Here is a 16,893-nt window from a genome sequence, read left to right on the forward strand (position 1 = left end):
GCAAAGTGTATAACAGCCCCTCTCCTGATGAGATTAGATTACAGTCTCACCAAGGGCACCTTTGGAGATGAATGAGTAGTTGCTTGATTATGAATGTATCAAATCTCTACCTTTAATGCTATAGTGTTGTCCGTGAACAATCTATGTAATTTAAATAGTTTTGAAAACAGTACCTCTAAAGAAATTACGTGCTTTTAAAATAGACTCTCTTCTAAAAGGAATGACTTGACTTTAGGCATATTCTGGCCATATGTTAAAAGTTTAATTGCGCTGAAAGGTGATGATGTATGGCAGGAGCAAAATGATCTGATGTAAACTCAAGATTCCCAATAGAAACTTTCCTAAGTGAAAATGTCTCTGATAGTGTTTGTTTCATGAGCAGCACATACCTGGTGGAAATAGGGTGGCACTGGCATATGTTTGGGTCTGTGAAGGACACATAAGTAGGCAATTATGTCAAAAGAATTATCCTTCCGTTTCACCTACTGACTGGTGAAATTGACTGACTTGTGACTATTATTAGGCTAATAGCTGATCCTAAAGTCAGAGACAAGTCAGCCTAAGGCAGAGTTTTCTGGCTTCTTGAAGCTGGTTAGCCAAACTGGAAAAGGAGATTCCGCATTTTCCAAAGAGTGTTAAAATTCTGAGAGGAGGGGAGTCCCCAGGCTCAACTTGAGACCCAGATAACCATTAATAAAAGTGATGCCTGGAATCTTGGGGTGATGGGGCATGAAGAAAGCTCCAAGCACTATTTTCAACATAAAATTATATCTGGAAGAAAATTTTTTTAATATCTAGAATTGATTAAAAAAAAACTGTGCTGTCATCAAACATACCATAAAAAAACTAATTTAAAAAAATTACTGTAGGGACTTCTTTGGCCATCCTGTGAAGTGAAGGGGCCACTTCATGGGGGGCCAGTGAAGGGGTCACAGGTTATCTATCCATCCCTGGTCCCGGAGCTAAGATCCTACATGCTAGATGGTGCAGCCTAAAAATAAACAAACAAAAATAAAACAACAACAACCAAAAAAAAAAAAAAAGCCATAAAAAGGGGATGCAGAAAATACAAGTAGATGTTTAAATAAACACTTACACATGCTTAGTTAAGTGTCTGTTTCTATAACTTGTGAAACCTAGGAGATAGGCAGTCTTCTCTGACGGAGACCCGTTTTCAATGTCAGTGCTTAACTTCTCCCGTCTCCAGATCTGTGGACATACTGGAACTGACAGAGCAGGAGGAACTACTGAAATTCCACTACCACACTCTCCGGCTCTACTCGGCCGTCTGCGCGCTCGGGAACCACCGGGTGGCCCACGCCTTGTGCAGCCACGTGGACGAGCCGCAGCTGCTCTACGCCATCGAGAACAAGTACATGCCCGGCTTGCTGCGCGCCGGCTACTACGACCTGCTGATTGACATCCACCTCAGCTCCTACGCCACCGCCAGGCTCATGATGAACAACGAATTCATCGTCCCCATGACCGAGGAGACGAAGAGCATCACCCTCTTCCCGGATGAGAAGAAAAAGCACGGGCTCCCGGGCATCGGCCTCAGCACCTCCCTCAGGCCGCGGATGCAGTTTTCCTCCCCGAGTTTTGTCAGCATTAATACCGAGGGTTACCAGTACAGCCCAGAGTTCCCGCTGGACATCCTGAAGGCCAAGACCATACAGATGCTCACAGAAGCCGTGAAAGAGGGCAGCCTTCATGCCCGAGACCCCGTTGGGGGCACCACTGAGTTCCTCTTCGTCCCTCTCATCAAGCTGTTCTATACCCTGCTCATCATGGGTGTCTTCCACAACGAGGACTTGAAACACGTCTTGCAGTTGATTGAGCCTAGTGTGTTCAAGGAAGCCGCCAGCCCGGAGGAGGAGAGCGAGGTGGCGGAGAAGGAACCCTTTGTGGAAGACTCCAAGCTGGAAGGAGTCGCTGAGGAAGAAAACAAAGGGGCTAAGAGGCCCAAGGAGGGCCTGCTCCAAATGAAACTGCCAGAGCCAGTAAAATTGCAGGTAAACAGAGAAAAAAGATTGCAGTGAATTCACAACCTATTAACATTGACCTTGGTCTCTTTCTTTCTGTGTGTGTGTGTACTTGTGTTCCTGGGTAATTTTATATTTCTTCATAAATTTAACCAGCTTCTTGTTGTACTTGGGAACATGCCCATCTCATTTTCTGGCATTTGGAATGAAATCCATTAATTTTCTAATCAGGTCAATTGACCATAGTTAGTAAAAGATACATTTCAAATTTTTATCAGAGCAAAATTTTCTTGGTCAAGTACGGGTCTGCCTGTCATACACATATGTGATGTGGCATGTCACTATTTCTCTGAATGCATGTGTGTATATTTGTGTGTGTGTGTGTGTGTGCATGTATGTGCCTGTCTGAAAGGAGCACAGGAGATGGGTTTTTGTCCTGCCAGTGTTACACAGCCCCAGCTCATCTTCTTCCTATATGACATTCCAGTAAATTGGGAGTTGAGATGTTGGAATGAGGAATAGTGACTGTATTCAGAAAGTTTGCAGGCTAAGAAGATGGTGCACTTGTTTCCCAAAGAACCATCTTGCCCAGGTTGGGATGCTAGTTTCTTTTTTAGAACAAATAGGGAGAGATGTGGAGGTTAAGTAAAAAAAAACATGTTAAGTTATAGCAAGTATTTCCTGTTTCTGGACACATTTGGGAGACATGTGGGTGTGTTAGTTGCTCAGTAATGTCCAACTCTTTGCGACCCCATGGACTGTAGCCCGACAAGCTCCTCGGTCCTTGGGATTTTCCAGACAAGAAAACTGGAGTGGGTTGCCTTTCCCTTCTCCAGGGGATCTTCCTGACCCAGGGGTAGAACCTGCATCTCCTGCATTGCAGACAGATTCTGTCCTTTCTGAGCCACCAGGGAAGCCTGGGATATGTCAATTTCTTCTTTCCTGCAGCCATTCACAGATGGGCCTGGTCGGGATGTTTCCTGTGAGCATAAACAAAGATAGTTTAGCTTAATGTTCAGGCATGGGAGGCAAGGACCCTGGAGATGGGCTATAATGTACACTGTAAGCCTGGTATCCCTAACCCCCTGTGAGAAACTGGGTCACACAGCTGGAGGTGAGAGGCCAGCAAGCAAGCATAGCTTCATCTGTATTCACAGCTGCTCTGAATCACTCACTTGCATTACTTGCCGGATCAGTGGTGACATTAAATTCTCATATGAGCGCTTGAATCATCCCCGAATCACCACCCCTACCCCATCCATGGAAAAATTGTCTTCCACAAAACTGGTCCCTGGTGTCAAAATGGTTGGCTCCTTTTACAATTAACTTTTGGCGAAAACAATAGAGTGTAAAGGTTAAAGAAATGGATCCAATATGGAGTCAGATTTGTTTTTCCCTATTACACTTCTCCTCCTTGTTCATTAGCAATTTCCTTGTGTTTCTCCTTGTTTCTGTAGGTTCACTGACATTCTGTTGGAATGCCTGAAACGCAAGGCTCTCGTATCCCTTTCTACCCAACCTCCACCCTTCCAACCTTAGGATATTTGTTCACCAGTAGGTGTGTCTATTCTCAAATGGCAAGATTTTACTTCCTATCGATGTTTCTAAGGAAACACAGACCTTACCTGCCTTTGTGCTCATCCAGGTGTCCGAGAGACTTGTTCCTAATGCTTCTTTGGTTCAGTTCAGATGCTTCCATTAATATCAGTTTGATGCTTACATCCTTGACTCCCTTTTCTGCTCTTTCTTCTTCAGTCAGCGTTGATTGACATCTTCCTCTGATCCAGGCACTGGGTGCTGGCTCAAGGAAGATTATTGTCCCTGGGAGAAATACATATTTATGTATTTCTGTTAGAATATCTTTTTTTTTAAATTTTATTTTATTTTTAAACTTTACATAATTGTATTAGTTTTGCCAAATATCAAAATGAATCCGCCACAGGTATACATGTGTTCCCCATCCTGAACCCTCCTCCCTCCTCCCTCCCCAAACCATCCCTATGCTTGGAAGGAAAGGATTGGATTTCTAGAAGGATGAAAATTTCAACTCGAATACTGTGAGAAAGGTGAGAGGAGCCCTTTCTGAGGCCTTTTAAGCTGAGGTCAGGTTGATGAGCAGAAGTTTAACACTTGTGAAGAAGGAGGGGAAGAGTGCTTGTCATACAGGCTCTGAGGTGAGAAGAGACCAGCGTGGCTGCAGCTTGATGAGCTGAGGAGGGAGGGTGAGTTGGGCGGAAGGCAGTTGATACAGAGTCTAGCTCTTTGCTAAAGCCAGCCATATGGTAAATTTTGAATTTTATTCTAAGTTCAATTAAAACCATTGAAGAATTTTAGCAGGATGAGTCTATTCTAAAAAATCTCAACATAGCTACTGTGAGGAAGATAGATAAGGGGAGTAAGGGAGGGTGGTCCAGAGCCCACCTAGTCGGGAGGCTGACATGCAGGGTCAAGGCTGAGAAGACAGTGTTTCCACTGGAGTGGGACAAAGCAGATGGAGAGAGGGGCTTAAACCATAGGGCTAGCTTACAGGTACCATTGACAGAAATGGCTATATTTAGGATGGTGGAATATGAGGATTTAAAGTCCTCTAACACTACTTTGCATTTATATCACAGTTGGTATAAAGTGTATTTAAATATTTCCCAAAACTTGGGCCCAACATTCTCTGGAAGGCATGTTTCTATGATGCACTGTATCAGTTAAAAATCCTCTTGGCTTCTGGTAAGAAAATACCCAACTGACTATTTAATGAATAAACGATGAACCACTTAGTTAACGTACATGCAGAGTCTGGAGGTAGACGGTTCTAGAATGAATGTAGTAGTTTAATGGTGTCATCAGGAACCCAGACTGTAATATCTTTCTGTGATCTGCAGTTTATGGTTTTTATCCTAAAGTGTGTTACCTCCTTCTTCCATCAGTGATCCTGCCATTAGCCAGTTTTTGAAAATAGGATATTCTAGTCTTTTGTTAATGGTGAAAACGCTTTCCCAGAAGACCCCTTGCAAACTTTTCCTTATCTACTTCATTTGCTATAGCCCCTCTAGCTGCAGAGGAGGATGGCCAGTGAGTATTCATCAAAGGGACATCAAAGGGTATTTGCCATTTGAGTTTAGACAAATTGTATTTCATCCCCTGGACTGAGCACACTGCTGTCTACATAAAATCAGGATTCTGTTAATAAAGGAGACGAGTTGACAACTAAGTGTGTCTGTCACAAATTTTGATTTGATACATATTAACTATTGAAAAATTCAGAAATTAAACTTGGTGTCTTTTAAATCATCTCTTTAGATGTGCCTGCTACTTCAGTACCTCTGTGACTGCCAGGTCCGGCACCGGATAGAAGCCATTGTGGCCTTTTCAGATGACTTTGTAGCCAAGCTCCAAGACAATCAACGATTCCGATATAATGAAGTTATGCAAGCCTTAAACATGTCGGCTGCACTCACAGCCAGGAAAACAAAGGAATTCAGATCCCCGCCTCAAGAACAGGTATAAGAAAGAACAGAAAAGTCTTCCTTCCTTCCTTTGGGTTTTAGTTCACTCATATTTGACATGTTGCAGAATTTTACCAGAAGTTGCAAGTGTATTTTTTTTTTCCTGTTTTTCTTTACACTGGCTAAGTTCATTGTGTCAGTATTCATAGGTCTCACCAATAGTATCCACTTGGTTAGTTTAAACAAATGAAAGACTTATTAAAAGGTATTAAGCATATTATGGACCCTTGGAGGAAGCCATGTGCCAGATTCTGAAGTTCTTCAAGTAGGAAAAGTATCCAAGCAAAGGGGGAAGGGGGGACCTTCATTGGCTGGCACAGCACCATGCCAGCTAATAGGAACCCTTGACAGGTTCTAACACTTAATACTCTTCATTTTCTGTCTCCTAAAAGAACTCCATGTCACTGCCACCAGTCTTGCAGGAATCTTGATCACCTCTTTGTGGGTCTTCCTCTGGTTGCTCACCTCCAAACCCAGGTCTCCCTAGGGTGCAGCCAAGTCAGAAGCCTATGCCTAAATCCAAGAATGAGCTATTCTAGGGCTGTGAGCTTTCTGGCATCTGCCTCAGGATGCGTCTCTGACTGTGACAAATTACCAAAATGTATTGAGTTGGTCAAAATGTTTATTTGGGTTTTTCCATAGGATGATACAGAAAAACCCAAATGAACTTTATGGCTCAGCCAGTAGCTATGATGGTCAAAAGGTATAGCTTATACAGATCTCATCTTCAATATCTTACCTTGCTCTTTCCCTCTGTATCCAAGATAGCTCTGAATGGAGGTACTTAGGGAGTAATTGTAGAATTTATCTTTTTCTCACCAGAATGTAAAATCTTTGAGGGAAGGGACATGGAATTTTGTTTATTGCTGTAAATAACATTTATTGAGCAGAGAACAAATCCAGCTTCTCCCAGAGTAACTCCATTTGTTAAAATACTATTGGCAAACTTCTGCTTCTGAAAAGATGGAATACCTCTGCCTATTCTTCCTTCTAAGTACAACTATAACCCTGGACATTACACAAAAGAAAACATAAGAAGACTATGAAAGACAGAAGAAAGACTGGCTATGGAACTTGGGAGCTGAGGAATGACTTGGTGGTGAGTGCCCTGGGTAATTATTATTATTTTATTTGCCTCATCTATCACAAACTTGGAGCTAAAGAAGCCAACAACTCAGAAACACCAAGAAAAGCCTCAACAAGTACCTTCTCTGTCTAGCCAAAGAAGCAGAAAAACTGTTTTTCTGGCAAGAGAGCAAACTTTTAGGTAATGACCATACTACTCCAGCCGACCACCACAGTAATCTTGTGCCACAACCCCGACCCAAAGCAGCAGACACTGAGTGGACAGCTTAGACTTCTGCTCTCACCAGGTTGTACACAGGTGCTCCGGCTGGGGCCCTGAGCAGCTGAGACTTTATCCTGGTTGAGTGGTAATGAGGCATATCCCTTCCAAAGGGTCCATAAGGCCACAGAGGGAGGCGTATCAAGGCGCTGTTACCCTTTCCAGCCAGGGTTGTGTGAATTCAGGTCCGCTGTTCCCAGCCTCACCCAGCAGAAATGAGGTCTCCTCTCTCCTTCAGGGAGGTGGAGAAATGGACTTGTATGCCACCTAGCAGTAATGGTATCAGAAGAAGTCAGAAGTTTAAAGAAGAAACAAAGTCTTCTGGTTTAGTTGCTAAGTCGTGTCCAACTCTTGTGATCCCATGGACTGTAGCCTGCTAGGCTCCTCTGTCCATGGGATTCTCCAGACAAGAATACTGGAGTGGGTTGCCATTTCCCTCTCCAGAGTCTCATAGTGTACTACCAAGAATGTTCAGATTTCAATTAAAAACCACTCATCACACCAAGATCCAACAAACACTTGAATGAAAAGTGGCAATCAATAGATACCAACTCTATGATGACAAAAATAAAAAAGTTTCAGCAAAAAAACAATAGAAGCTACAAAGAAGAACCAAATGGAAATTCTACAACTGAAAAATACAATGTCCGAATTAAAAATCATCAACAGATGGATTTAACGGCACAGTGGAGGGGAAAAAGAAAAGAAAAAATTTTGAACTGAGAGAGAATAGACGTTATTTAGCCCCCAACATAGAAAATAAAAGTGAAAAAATAGAGCCTGGGGCACCAGTGCAAATATAGCAAAAGGTCTAACATTTATGGCATTAGATCTCCAGAGGGATAGGAGCAAGTGAAACGAAAACATTCTTGAAAAAATAACGGTTGAAAAGATTTCAAATTTGGCAAAAGGTATAGAGATTCCAAAGAAACTGAGTAAATTCCAAATGGGATACACCCCAAGTGTAAGTCAAAGCATATTGTAGTGAGACTTCTGAACATGAAAGAGAAAAATCTCGATAGCACCGAGAAACAAATGACATTTGAAAGGGAAAAACAAGTCAAGTGACAACGAATTTCTCATCAGAAAATACAGAGGACAGAAGGAAGTGGCACAGCATGTTTCATATGCTGAAAGAAAAGACCTGTCAACCATAATTCGATATGCAATGAAAATATCCTTCAGCATTGAGGGGAAATCAAGATTTTCTCAAATGAAGGAAAACTACCAGAATTGGATTATCCTGGAAGAATGCCTAAAGGAAGTTCTGTAAACAGAAAGGAAAGGATAAAAGAAGAAAATTTGAAAAATCTGGAAAGAAGAAATAAGTAACATACAGTGAAGGAAAGTTACAAGGCTCAAAATAGCCTAAGGTTAAAATTCCTCTCTGGGCCCTCTCTACCATTCTATGCAAAACAAAGAACTCTCTCACCTGAAGGCAAAAATGGACATTAGGGTTGATTAAGCCTAGCTCCCAGCTGGTCCCGGCTTCTGGCTGATCTCCAGAATTCCTTGCCCCAGCGGTTAAAGAGATAACTACTCTGAACAACCTTGGAGAAGAATGGGCCCCCTTAAGAGAGTGGATTTCCACATATATGCCTACATATACTTACCCTTTTCTTGGGTTAGTGCAGCAGCTCACCAATCTGACTGCTGCCCCTTCTTGCCTCATTAAAGGTGATCTGTTCCTGTAAAGTGCTGGTCTTGTTCTTTTTCTGAACCTTGCCTTCTCTAACTCCCTTACCCTACAGAAAGTGTTAAAATAAGGGTAAATACAATTTTTTTCTTCTCTTGAGCCTTCTAAATTATGTTTGATGGGCAAAGCAAAAATGGTAACTTTGTTATGTTCTAAATGTATGCTTACTAAATATTTAAGGCAATTGTATTTTCAGTGCTGGTGAATAAGGGACATAAAGGAAGATAAAGTTTCTGTATTTCATTTAAACTGATAGAGTGTTAATACCAGTAGACTGAGATAAATTATGTATATATTAATATAATATCCTGTGTAATCACTAAAATAGCTATGCAAAGAGATACACTAAAAAATACCATGGATAGTTCAAAATAGGATCCTAAAAATAGTTCAGGGAACCCACAGCACTTTGGAAAAATAAATGAGAGAAAACAAACAGAAAACAAGTAAAATGACAGACATACCAATAAATTCATGAGTATAAATAATTTAAATACAGCAAGTAAGAGAGATTGACAGTGAATTTTAACAGATTGGCTTAACTATATGCTGTCTTTGAGAAATTCACTTAAAATGTAATGATATGTTGAAAGTAAAAAGGATGAAAAAAGATATGTTATGAAAAATTAATTAAAAGAAAGTAAGATGACTGTATCAGAGCAAAGAAATTTGTCATAGATAGAAACATTATATAAGAATAAGAGATCAGTCACCAAGAAGACAAACGTGCATGCACTAGACAACAAAGCTGCAAAATATGTGAAGTCAACATAGAATTGAAAGGAGAAATAGACAAATACAGGGTTGTAGTTGGAGAGTTTAACACCCCTCTCTAAATATTTGAAGGACAAGATAGACAGAAAATCAGCAAGAATGGAAGAGAAGAATGGAAGAGATCCTGCCAGTGTTATCCCTAGCAGGATCTTTGTATATTTATGGGGCACTCCGCCCAATAATAGAATACAGTTTTATTTTCAAGTGTCTGAAACATTTGCAAAGATAGATTATAGCCTGAGCCATGAAACAACCTCAACAAATGTAGAATTGATTTTTTTTCATACAGAATGGTTTTTGACCATGAATCAAATTAGAAATTAGTAACAGAAACATAACAGGCAAATCTCTGAACACTTGGAAACTAAACGACACACTTAGTTCAAGGAACAAGTCTCAAGAAAAAAATAAAAAATACATTGAACTGAAAGAAAGTGAAAATATGACATACCAGACTTTGTGGACACAGCTGAAACTGTGTGAAAGGGAAATTTATTGCGTTAAATACTTATATATAAAAGAGCAAAAGACTCAAAGTAATCATCTAAACTGCCATCACAAGAATTTAGAAAAAGAACAACATAAGCCTAAAATAAGCGAAAAGAAGGCAGTAATATAGAATGGAGGAGAAATGAATGAAACTGCAAAGAGGACAATTAAAAAATCAATGAGTCCAAAAGCTAGTTATTTTTAAAAATTAGTGAAACCAATAAAATTCTAAAGGAATTAGCAAAGTAAAAAAGAAGACACAAATTACCAAAACAGAAATGAAATGTGATATCGCTACAGACTACAGATGGCGAAAAGATTATATGGGAATACATGTATGTATTATGTATGTATATGTATGTATACATACTGTATGATTCTGTTTGTATAATGTTCTTGAAATGCCAATAATATAGAAATGGAGAACAGATTAGTGGTTGATAGGAATTAGGGATGAAGAACAAGCAAGAGTGAAGAGGGTGTGGTTATAAAAGGGTTAACAGGAGGGATCCTGAAGTGATGAACTTGGTCTCTCTTTTGACTGTATCAGAGCCAGTATCCTGGTTGTGATTCTGTACTACTGTTTTGCAAGATGTCACTATAGTGGGGTAACAGAGTAAAGGGCACAAGGATCTCTTTGTGTTATTTCTTATAATAGCATATGAATCTATAATTTTCTCAAAATAATAGTGTAACAAAAATTTACATACATAAAACTCTAAAAGGAAAACTTACAGTTGTTTCATAAAGGAAAATTATGGAACAGACTTTTCTTCCTTCATGAATTTAATACTATTGTATCTAAAAATTAAAACAAATGGAAGAAAATTTCTTAGTTTGTTCAATTGAACCATTAATATTAGAAAAGGCATACTGATCCATTATATAGCTCTTCAATTATGTTTGGTTTTCCTTCTTTTCTGTATCCTTCTAACAAATAGTTCTTTAAAATAGTCCATAATGCATGGAAATTAACTAGAAAAATCTAGAAGGATAATAAAAATTTTAAAAGTAAATTTAGATCTTAATCGGTTTAAGAACACTAAGTATACACATGTCTAACATTTTGTGAAATTGAGAAAGACTCAAATAATATGACTATTTTAGCATGTTAAGCTTTGAATTATTTGATTGTGTTATTTGTTGGATTGAGCAATAGATAATGATTTTTCATCTGTTGGGTACGAGTCCATGAATACTCAAAAGCAGAGTTTGAACATTTTTGATTTTTATAATTTTCTTTATTATGCTGTTCCTAGATTCACTTTTCTTTTACTCTAGTTCTTCCTCTTGTTTTTTCTAAACTTTCAGATCAATATGCTTCTCAATTTTAAGGATGACAAAAGTGAATGTCCATGTCCTGAAGAAATCCGAGACCAACTCTTGGATTTTCATGAAGATTTGATGACACATTGTGGTAGGGTCTTCTTGACCTATAACTCTTTCTGAATATATATTTTAGTACACATATATTGGTACAAAAGTTCTGATGTGGAAAGTCTTGAGGGATATAGAGATCAGAAAGGCATTAAGACCAAGCAGAACATGACCAACATTCTTTTTTCCCTCTTCTTCCTTCAGTGGCCCAGGGAATGGGGACATGTAGCCAGGTATTTTTGTCAAAGAGGGAAGTTTTAAGTTGATTTAGTCTAAAGAAGTTTGTTCATAGACTGTTATATTTCAATTGGTTGAGGGGCCCCTTGTAAGGGTTGACCTAGGAAATCTGGCATGTTTGAAATTAATTAATGTCTAAAGAATTCCTTCAATAAGTTGTAGGTCAGTAGCCCAAATCTATTAAGGCAATTATTCCCTCTTTTGGGGGCTTCTCAGATAACTCAGTGGTAAAGAATCTGCCTGCAATGCGAGAGACACAGATTTAGTCCCTGGACCAGGAAGAGCCCCTAGAGGAGGAAATGGCAACCCTCTCCAGTATTCTTGCCAGGATAATCTCATGGACAGAGGAGCCTGGAGGGCTATACAGTCCATGGGGTTGCAAAGAGTTGGACCCGACTGAGCGCACATGCCCCTCTTTTGATTCTAAGAACTTTAAAAATGGAATTGATTGGATGTTCTGAATCCAGTCATTTGGTTTTTTCCTCTCTTTATGGGGTGATGTGAATAAGTCTGTGTCTCAATGAAGGAAAACAAATTAGCTATATCTTAAGTGGTATTTTATTTTAATGAAGACAGTAAAAGTATATTAATTCAGCTTATGAATGAGGAACCACTAAATGACTGCCAGAAGGTTATACTATAAATAAATACACACACATATGCTATAAATAAAGGGATACTCTAATATGGTAGAATTATTGCTTCAGACATAAAATATTCCTTAGTTTTAGATATCTAACTATATATGTACTCTCTGTCTCTCAAATTATTAAAATATCGTTGATATTTTTGGAGGCAAGTAAGGAGGATAAAAAGCCAGCAGGGTGTTTAGGGAGGGCAGAACCATAGGTCTAGACAGTGCCCATGGTCAAGAGATGCCTAAGGTTAGCTTAAGTAGTAGAATGGATTTTAACTCCTAGAAGAGTCTTTTTGCTCTCTGCTTGGCTTTATATTTTGTGCTAGCTGCTGATAGCTCCAGTCTCACAAAAACAGGGGGAAAAGAGAAAGCAGAAAAAGAGAGCAATGAATGAATCTTACCTGTGAATGCTAGTGGAAAAGATCACTTAACTTGGTTTCCTCAGATGTTTTAGGCATGGTAGTATTGCTTTAAGCTATGAGTGGAAAAAATTGCAAAACCTGAGAATTGTTTCCCCTCAATGTATTTTTTAAACATTATTTGTTCTTTTCTTATTTCTCTTTGTCTTCTTCCTACTAGGAATTGAGCTGGATGAAGATAGGTCTCTGGATGGAAACAATGATTTAACTATTAGAGGACGCCTGCTGTCCTTGGTAGAAAAGGTGACATACCTGAAGAAGAAGCAAGCGGAAAAGCCAGTTGAGAGTGACTCCAAGAAGTCATGTAAGCTATAAAAGGGCACTGCCAGAATGACTCCACCATGGCATTTATTCATTGTTTGAACAAATATCATACTAGATGAACCAGTAAGAAAATTGAATTTGCAACTTGCAAGAATCACATTAAGTAGATCCCCATAGCCACCAGAGGTAGATAGCAGCATCAGACTGTATTTGCAGGAACAGATTGAGAGATGGCAGTTTTCTAAGGGTGGATGGGCTATCCCTAGAGAAGTAAAGATTTAGGGGAACAGATATACACGCATGGCTGATTCATGTCAATGTATGGCAAAAACCACTACAATATTATAAAGTAATTAGCCTCCAATTAAGACAAATAAATTAAAAAAGGAATTGGATCAGAGTCTATCAAGAGAAAGTATAAAATGAGTAATTTAGCCTTCATATTTAAATATTTGCTGTTGACCTTCAAATATTCTTGCATCAAGTTAAATAAGCCTTTTCTTAAAGTTTACATAGATATTGTCTGTAACTATATTTTGGTTTGGAAATATTTTCTAGAGCCTTATGCATTTCTGATTCATCCACATCCTATTTAACTGAAAAGTCATAGCTGATATCATAGCTGATACTCTGTGAAACCAAAGAAAACACACTGAGGCAACGGGTCTCTCAGACCTGCATACTCATTCAGAAAGGGTTCATGAAGTAGGTCTGTGAGATCAGCTGATTTACTGTCTCACTTCTGAGACTCCATTCATTTAAGAGGCAGTGTCAGTTTATTAACAGCTTTTATGGAAAGAAAACAACAAACTCATGCAAATTTTGTCTTTTTTCCCACTAACTTACAATGCAAACCTTTTATCCATATAATTACTTCTAAATTTATTTTTCAGTATCACAACCACATTTGAGTCAGGTCTTCCAAATCAGAGTTCAGAGTTTCTTATGAAGCATTTTTTGTTATTATCAGGTTCATGATTTTGACCTATTAACAATGACTACATGGTTTTGAGATATGTAGAAGTATATTGGCATTTTATCTAAATTTTATATTTGGTTAAAATTGGTGAAAAGTAAAGTGTGTCTGACTCTTTGCAACCCTGATTGGACTGTAGCCTGCCAGGCTTCTCTGTTCATGAAGTTCTCCAGGCAAGAATGCTAGAGCGGGTAGCCATTTCCTTCTCCAGAGGATCTTCCCAACCCAGGGATCAAACCCGGGTCTCCTGCATTACGGGCAGGTTCTCAGATGGTAATCTGAGCTTTGTGTGTGTGTGTTTTTCTTTAATAAGGCATAGATTAAAACAGATTAGCAGTTTCTTTTGGAAATCAGCCAGTGTATTGATGATAGGAATTTAGTACCTCTGTATGAATTAAGACTCTAGAGAGTCCCTTGGACAGTAAGGAGATCAAACCAGTCAATCTTGAAGGAAATCAACCCTGAATATTCATTGGAAGGTTTGATGCTGAATCTGAAGCTTCAATACTCTGGCCACCTGATGTGAACAGATGACTCATTGGAAAAGACCCTGATCTGGGAAAGATTAAAGGCAGAAAGAGAAAAGGGCGACAGAGGATGAGATGGCTGGATGGTATCACCAATTCACTGGACATGATCTTGGGCAAACTCTGGGGATGGTGAGGGACAGAGAAGCCTGGAATGCTGCAGCCTGTGAGGTTACAAAGAGTCAGACACATCTTGGTGACTGAACAACAGCAACAACATAAGTCAGTCACATCAACCCTACTTAGCTTTGATAATTTTACTATATATTTTAAGAGGTTTGAAAGTTCTGTTGCTTTTAAATGTGTTATTGCTGATCACACTGCAAGTAATCATCTATGTATGGGATAACTTTTCAACTTAATACAGCTTTACAGTCAAATCCTTTGAAGACATTTTAAGTGACAATTAGGGATACAAATTGAAATAGAAATGTAATTTCATGAGGTCGCTACTACTAAGTACTTAAATGAGGATACAGTTGGATTAAAAAAGAAGCTCCTTGAATGACCATGACTGACCTTTATAAGGATATATGATGTCAAATCTTTTTGGAGGAAATGAATGAAACAAAGAAAATAAAAGTAATAAGACAACCCATTGATTGCCCTAGGGATTGCCAATAGTAGTTCTAGAAAAGCTGCTATAATTTTGAAATAGCTTAAATGCCTTAGTTATAAGAATAATTTTTAAAGAAAGTTTGTGTATTTTTATCCTTGATTACCTGTTAACTCATCTTTATTGACATACTGTCACTGATAATTGTTTAAAGAATATATTTTTCAAAAAATTATTCCTTTTCAATTCTTGTACAAATATAGAAGACAGTTTGGGTTATATCCTGGTGGCTCAGATGGTAAAGTGTCTGCCTACAATGTGGGAGACCTGGGTTCGATCCCTGGGTGGGGAAGATCCCTTGGAGAAGGAAATGGCAACCCACTCCAGTACTCTTGCCTGGAAAATCCCATGGACTGAGGAGCGTGGTAGGCTACAGTTCATGGGGTTGCAAAGAGTCAGACACAACTGAGTGACTTCACTTTCACTTTTGGGTTATCTGAAATATGCATTTGAAATGCCCATCTCATCTGCCTTATTATTTTCCTTTCTTAAGAATTATCCATGATTACTTTGCAGCCACTCTTCAGCAGTTGATTTCTGAGACCATGGTCCGATGGGCTCAAGAGTCTGTTATTGAAGACCCTGAATTGGTGAGGGCCATGTTTGTATTGCTCCATCGACAGTATGATGGCATTGGGGGTCTGGTACGGGCTCTGCCAAAGACCTACACTATAAATGGTGTTTCTGTGGAGGATACCATCAATCTGCTGGCATCTCTTGGTCAGATTCGTTCTCTGCTAAGTGTGAGAATGGGCAAAGAGGAAGAGAAACTTATGATTCGTGGATTAGGGTAAGTTATTTAACTATTGATATTATAACCTTTGACTTATAAATGTCTTCTTTCTAATTGTTTATCCCAGTAATAATACAGTGGGCACTTTAGCATAAATACACCATTTAGAGTTTATGATCATGAGATTGTCAGTTTTCTAGAGATTATGTTTCAAAGCTAAATAGGAAAATTGCCCAATAATAATGCATGACTAATTTTACGACTAGATGCCAAGGTGACTGTGGTACATAACAAATATCTTGTTTTTTTTATTAGTTTCTCAGTGATATCAAATCACATATAAAAATACAGATTAATGAAAACATATTAAAATCCATAGGGGTACAAATATTACCGGCAGGAGATAATAAAGAAGTTTCTCCATGTCTCCTGAGAAAATAACGGGGGATGAAACAGCTATTTAGAAAATTCAACATCATAGGTTGTACTTTATGTAAATTTCAGGGTTAACATTTTCTTTATTGAATTATAGTTGGTTTACAAAGTTGTCTCAGTTTCTGGTATATAACAAAGTGATTCAGAGATATATATATATATATATACACACAGATATATCTATATATCTTCTATATATATAGATATGTTTTTGTTATCTTTTTCATGTTCTATTCCTTTATGATTTATCACAAGATATTAGAATATAGATCCCTGTGCTGTACAACCTTTTTATTTATCCATCCTATATGTAGCAATTGACATCTGCTACCTTAGACAGGGTTAACATTTACACCTCATGCATAGTCTAAGGATCCACTAGCTGAGAAAATACAAAACATAAAATTTGGCCTGAAGCTATGCTTTCTCAACTCAGTTCACTGTGAACAGGAAAAGCCTCCATGCTACCAAAGATTAGCCCCTAGTCGGAAAGTGCAGAGCACCTAAGAAAACAGTCCACCGTCGGCAGGTCTGCAGATACAATGAAGAGTGGAGTTAGAACACCTCCCCCAAGAACTACAAATCGTGAAAGCCAGAAAGATAACACAAAGTTACTATATCTAAAATGTTTAAAAATGCTAAGAAACAAATGAAATCCTCAAAATGAGACACACAAAAAGTCCATGAAAAATTGAAAAATATCCACAGAGAAGTTCTAGAAGTGAAAAATATAATAATTGGCATTAAGAGCAGTGATTAATAAAAGTATCAAAATAAATAGATAAGTAGATAAGTAGATAAATAAAACAGAAGAGAATTAATAAATAGAATCATAGGTCTGAGGAGATTAAGAAGTTAAGAAACCTGGGGAATAGTATAAGAAGAT

The 16,893-nt window shown here is 38.5% G+C and overlaps 1 protein-coding gene across 1 annotated transcript in view; it reads left to right on the forward strand.

The window, feature by feature from the left end:
• RYR2 (ryanodine receptor 2 (cardiac)) overlaps positions 1-16,893 on the forward strand; it is an 826,801-nt gene that overhangs the window by 562,099 nt on the left and 247,809 nt on the right. The window contains exons 37-41 of the mRNA XM_010860117.1: positions 1,208-2,012; positions 5,277-5,477; positions 11,098-11,203; positions 12,617-12,760; positions 15,356-15,629. Of these exons, the coding sequence (XP_010858419.1) occupies positions 1,208-2,012; positions 5,277-5,477; positions 11,098-11,203; positions 12,617-12,760; positions 15,356-15,629 (1,530 nt within the window). The remainder of the gene's footprint in view (positions 1-1,207; positions 2,013-5,276; positions 5,478-11,097; positions 11,204-12,616; positions 12,761-15,355; positions 15,630-16,893) is intronic.

Source organism: Bison bison, unplaced genomic scaffold (assembly GCF_000754665.1).
Source record: "Bison bison bison isolate TAMUID 2011002044 unplaced genomic scaffold, Bison_UMD1.0 scf7180017864462, whole genome shotgun sequence".
NCBI lineage: Eukaryota > Metazoa > Chordata > Mammalia > Artiodactyla > Bovidae > Bison > Bison bison.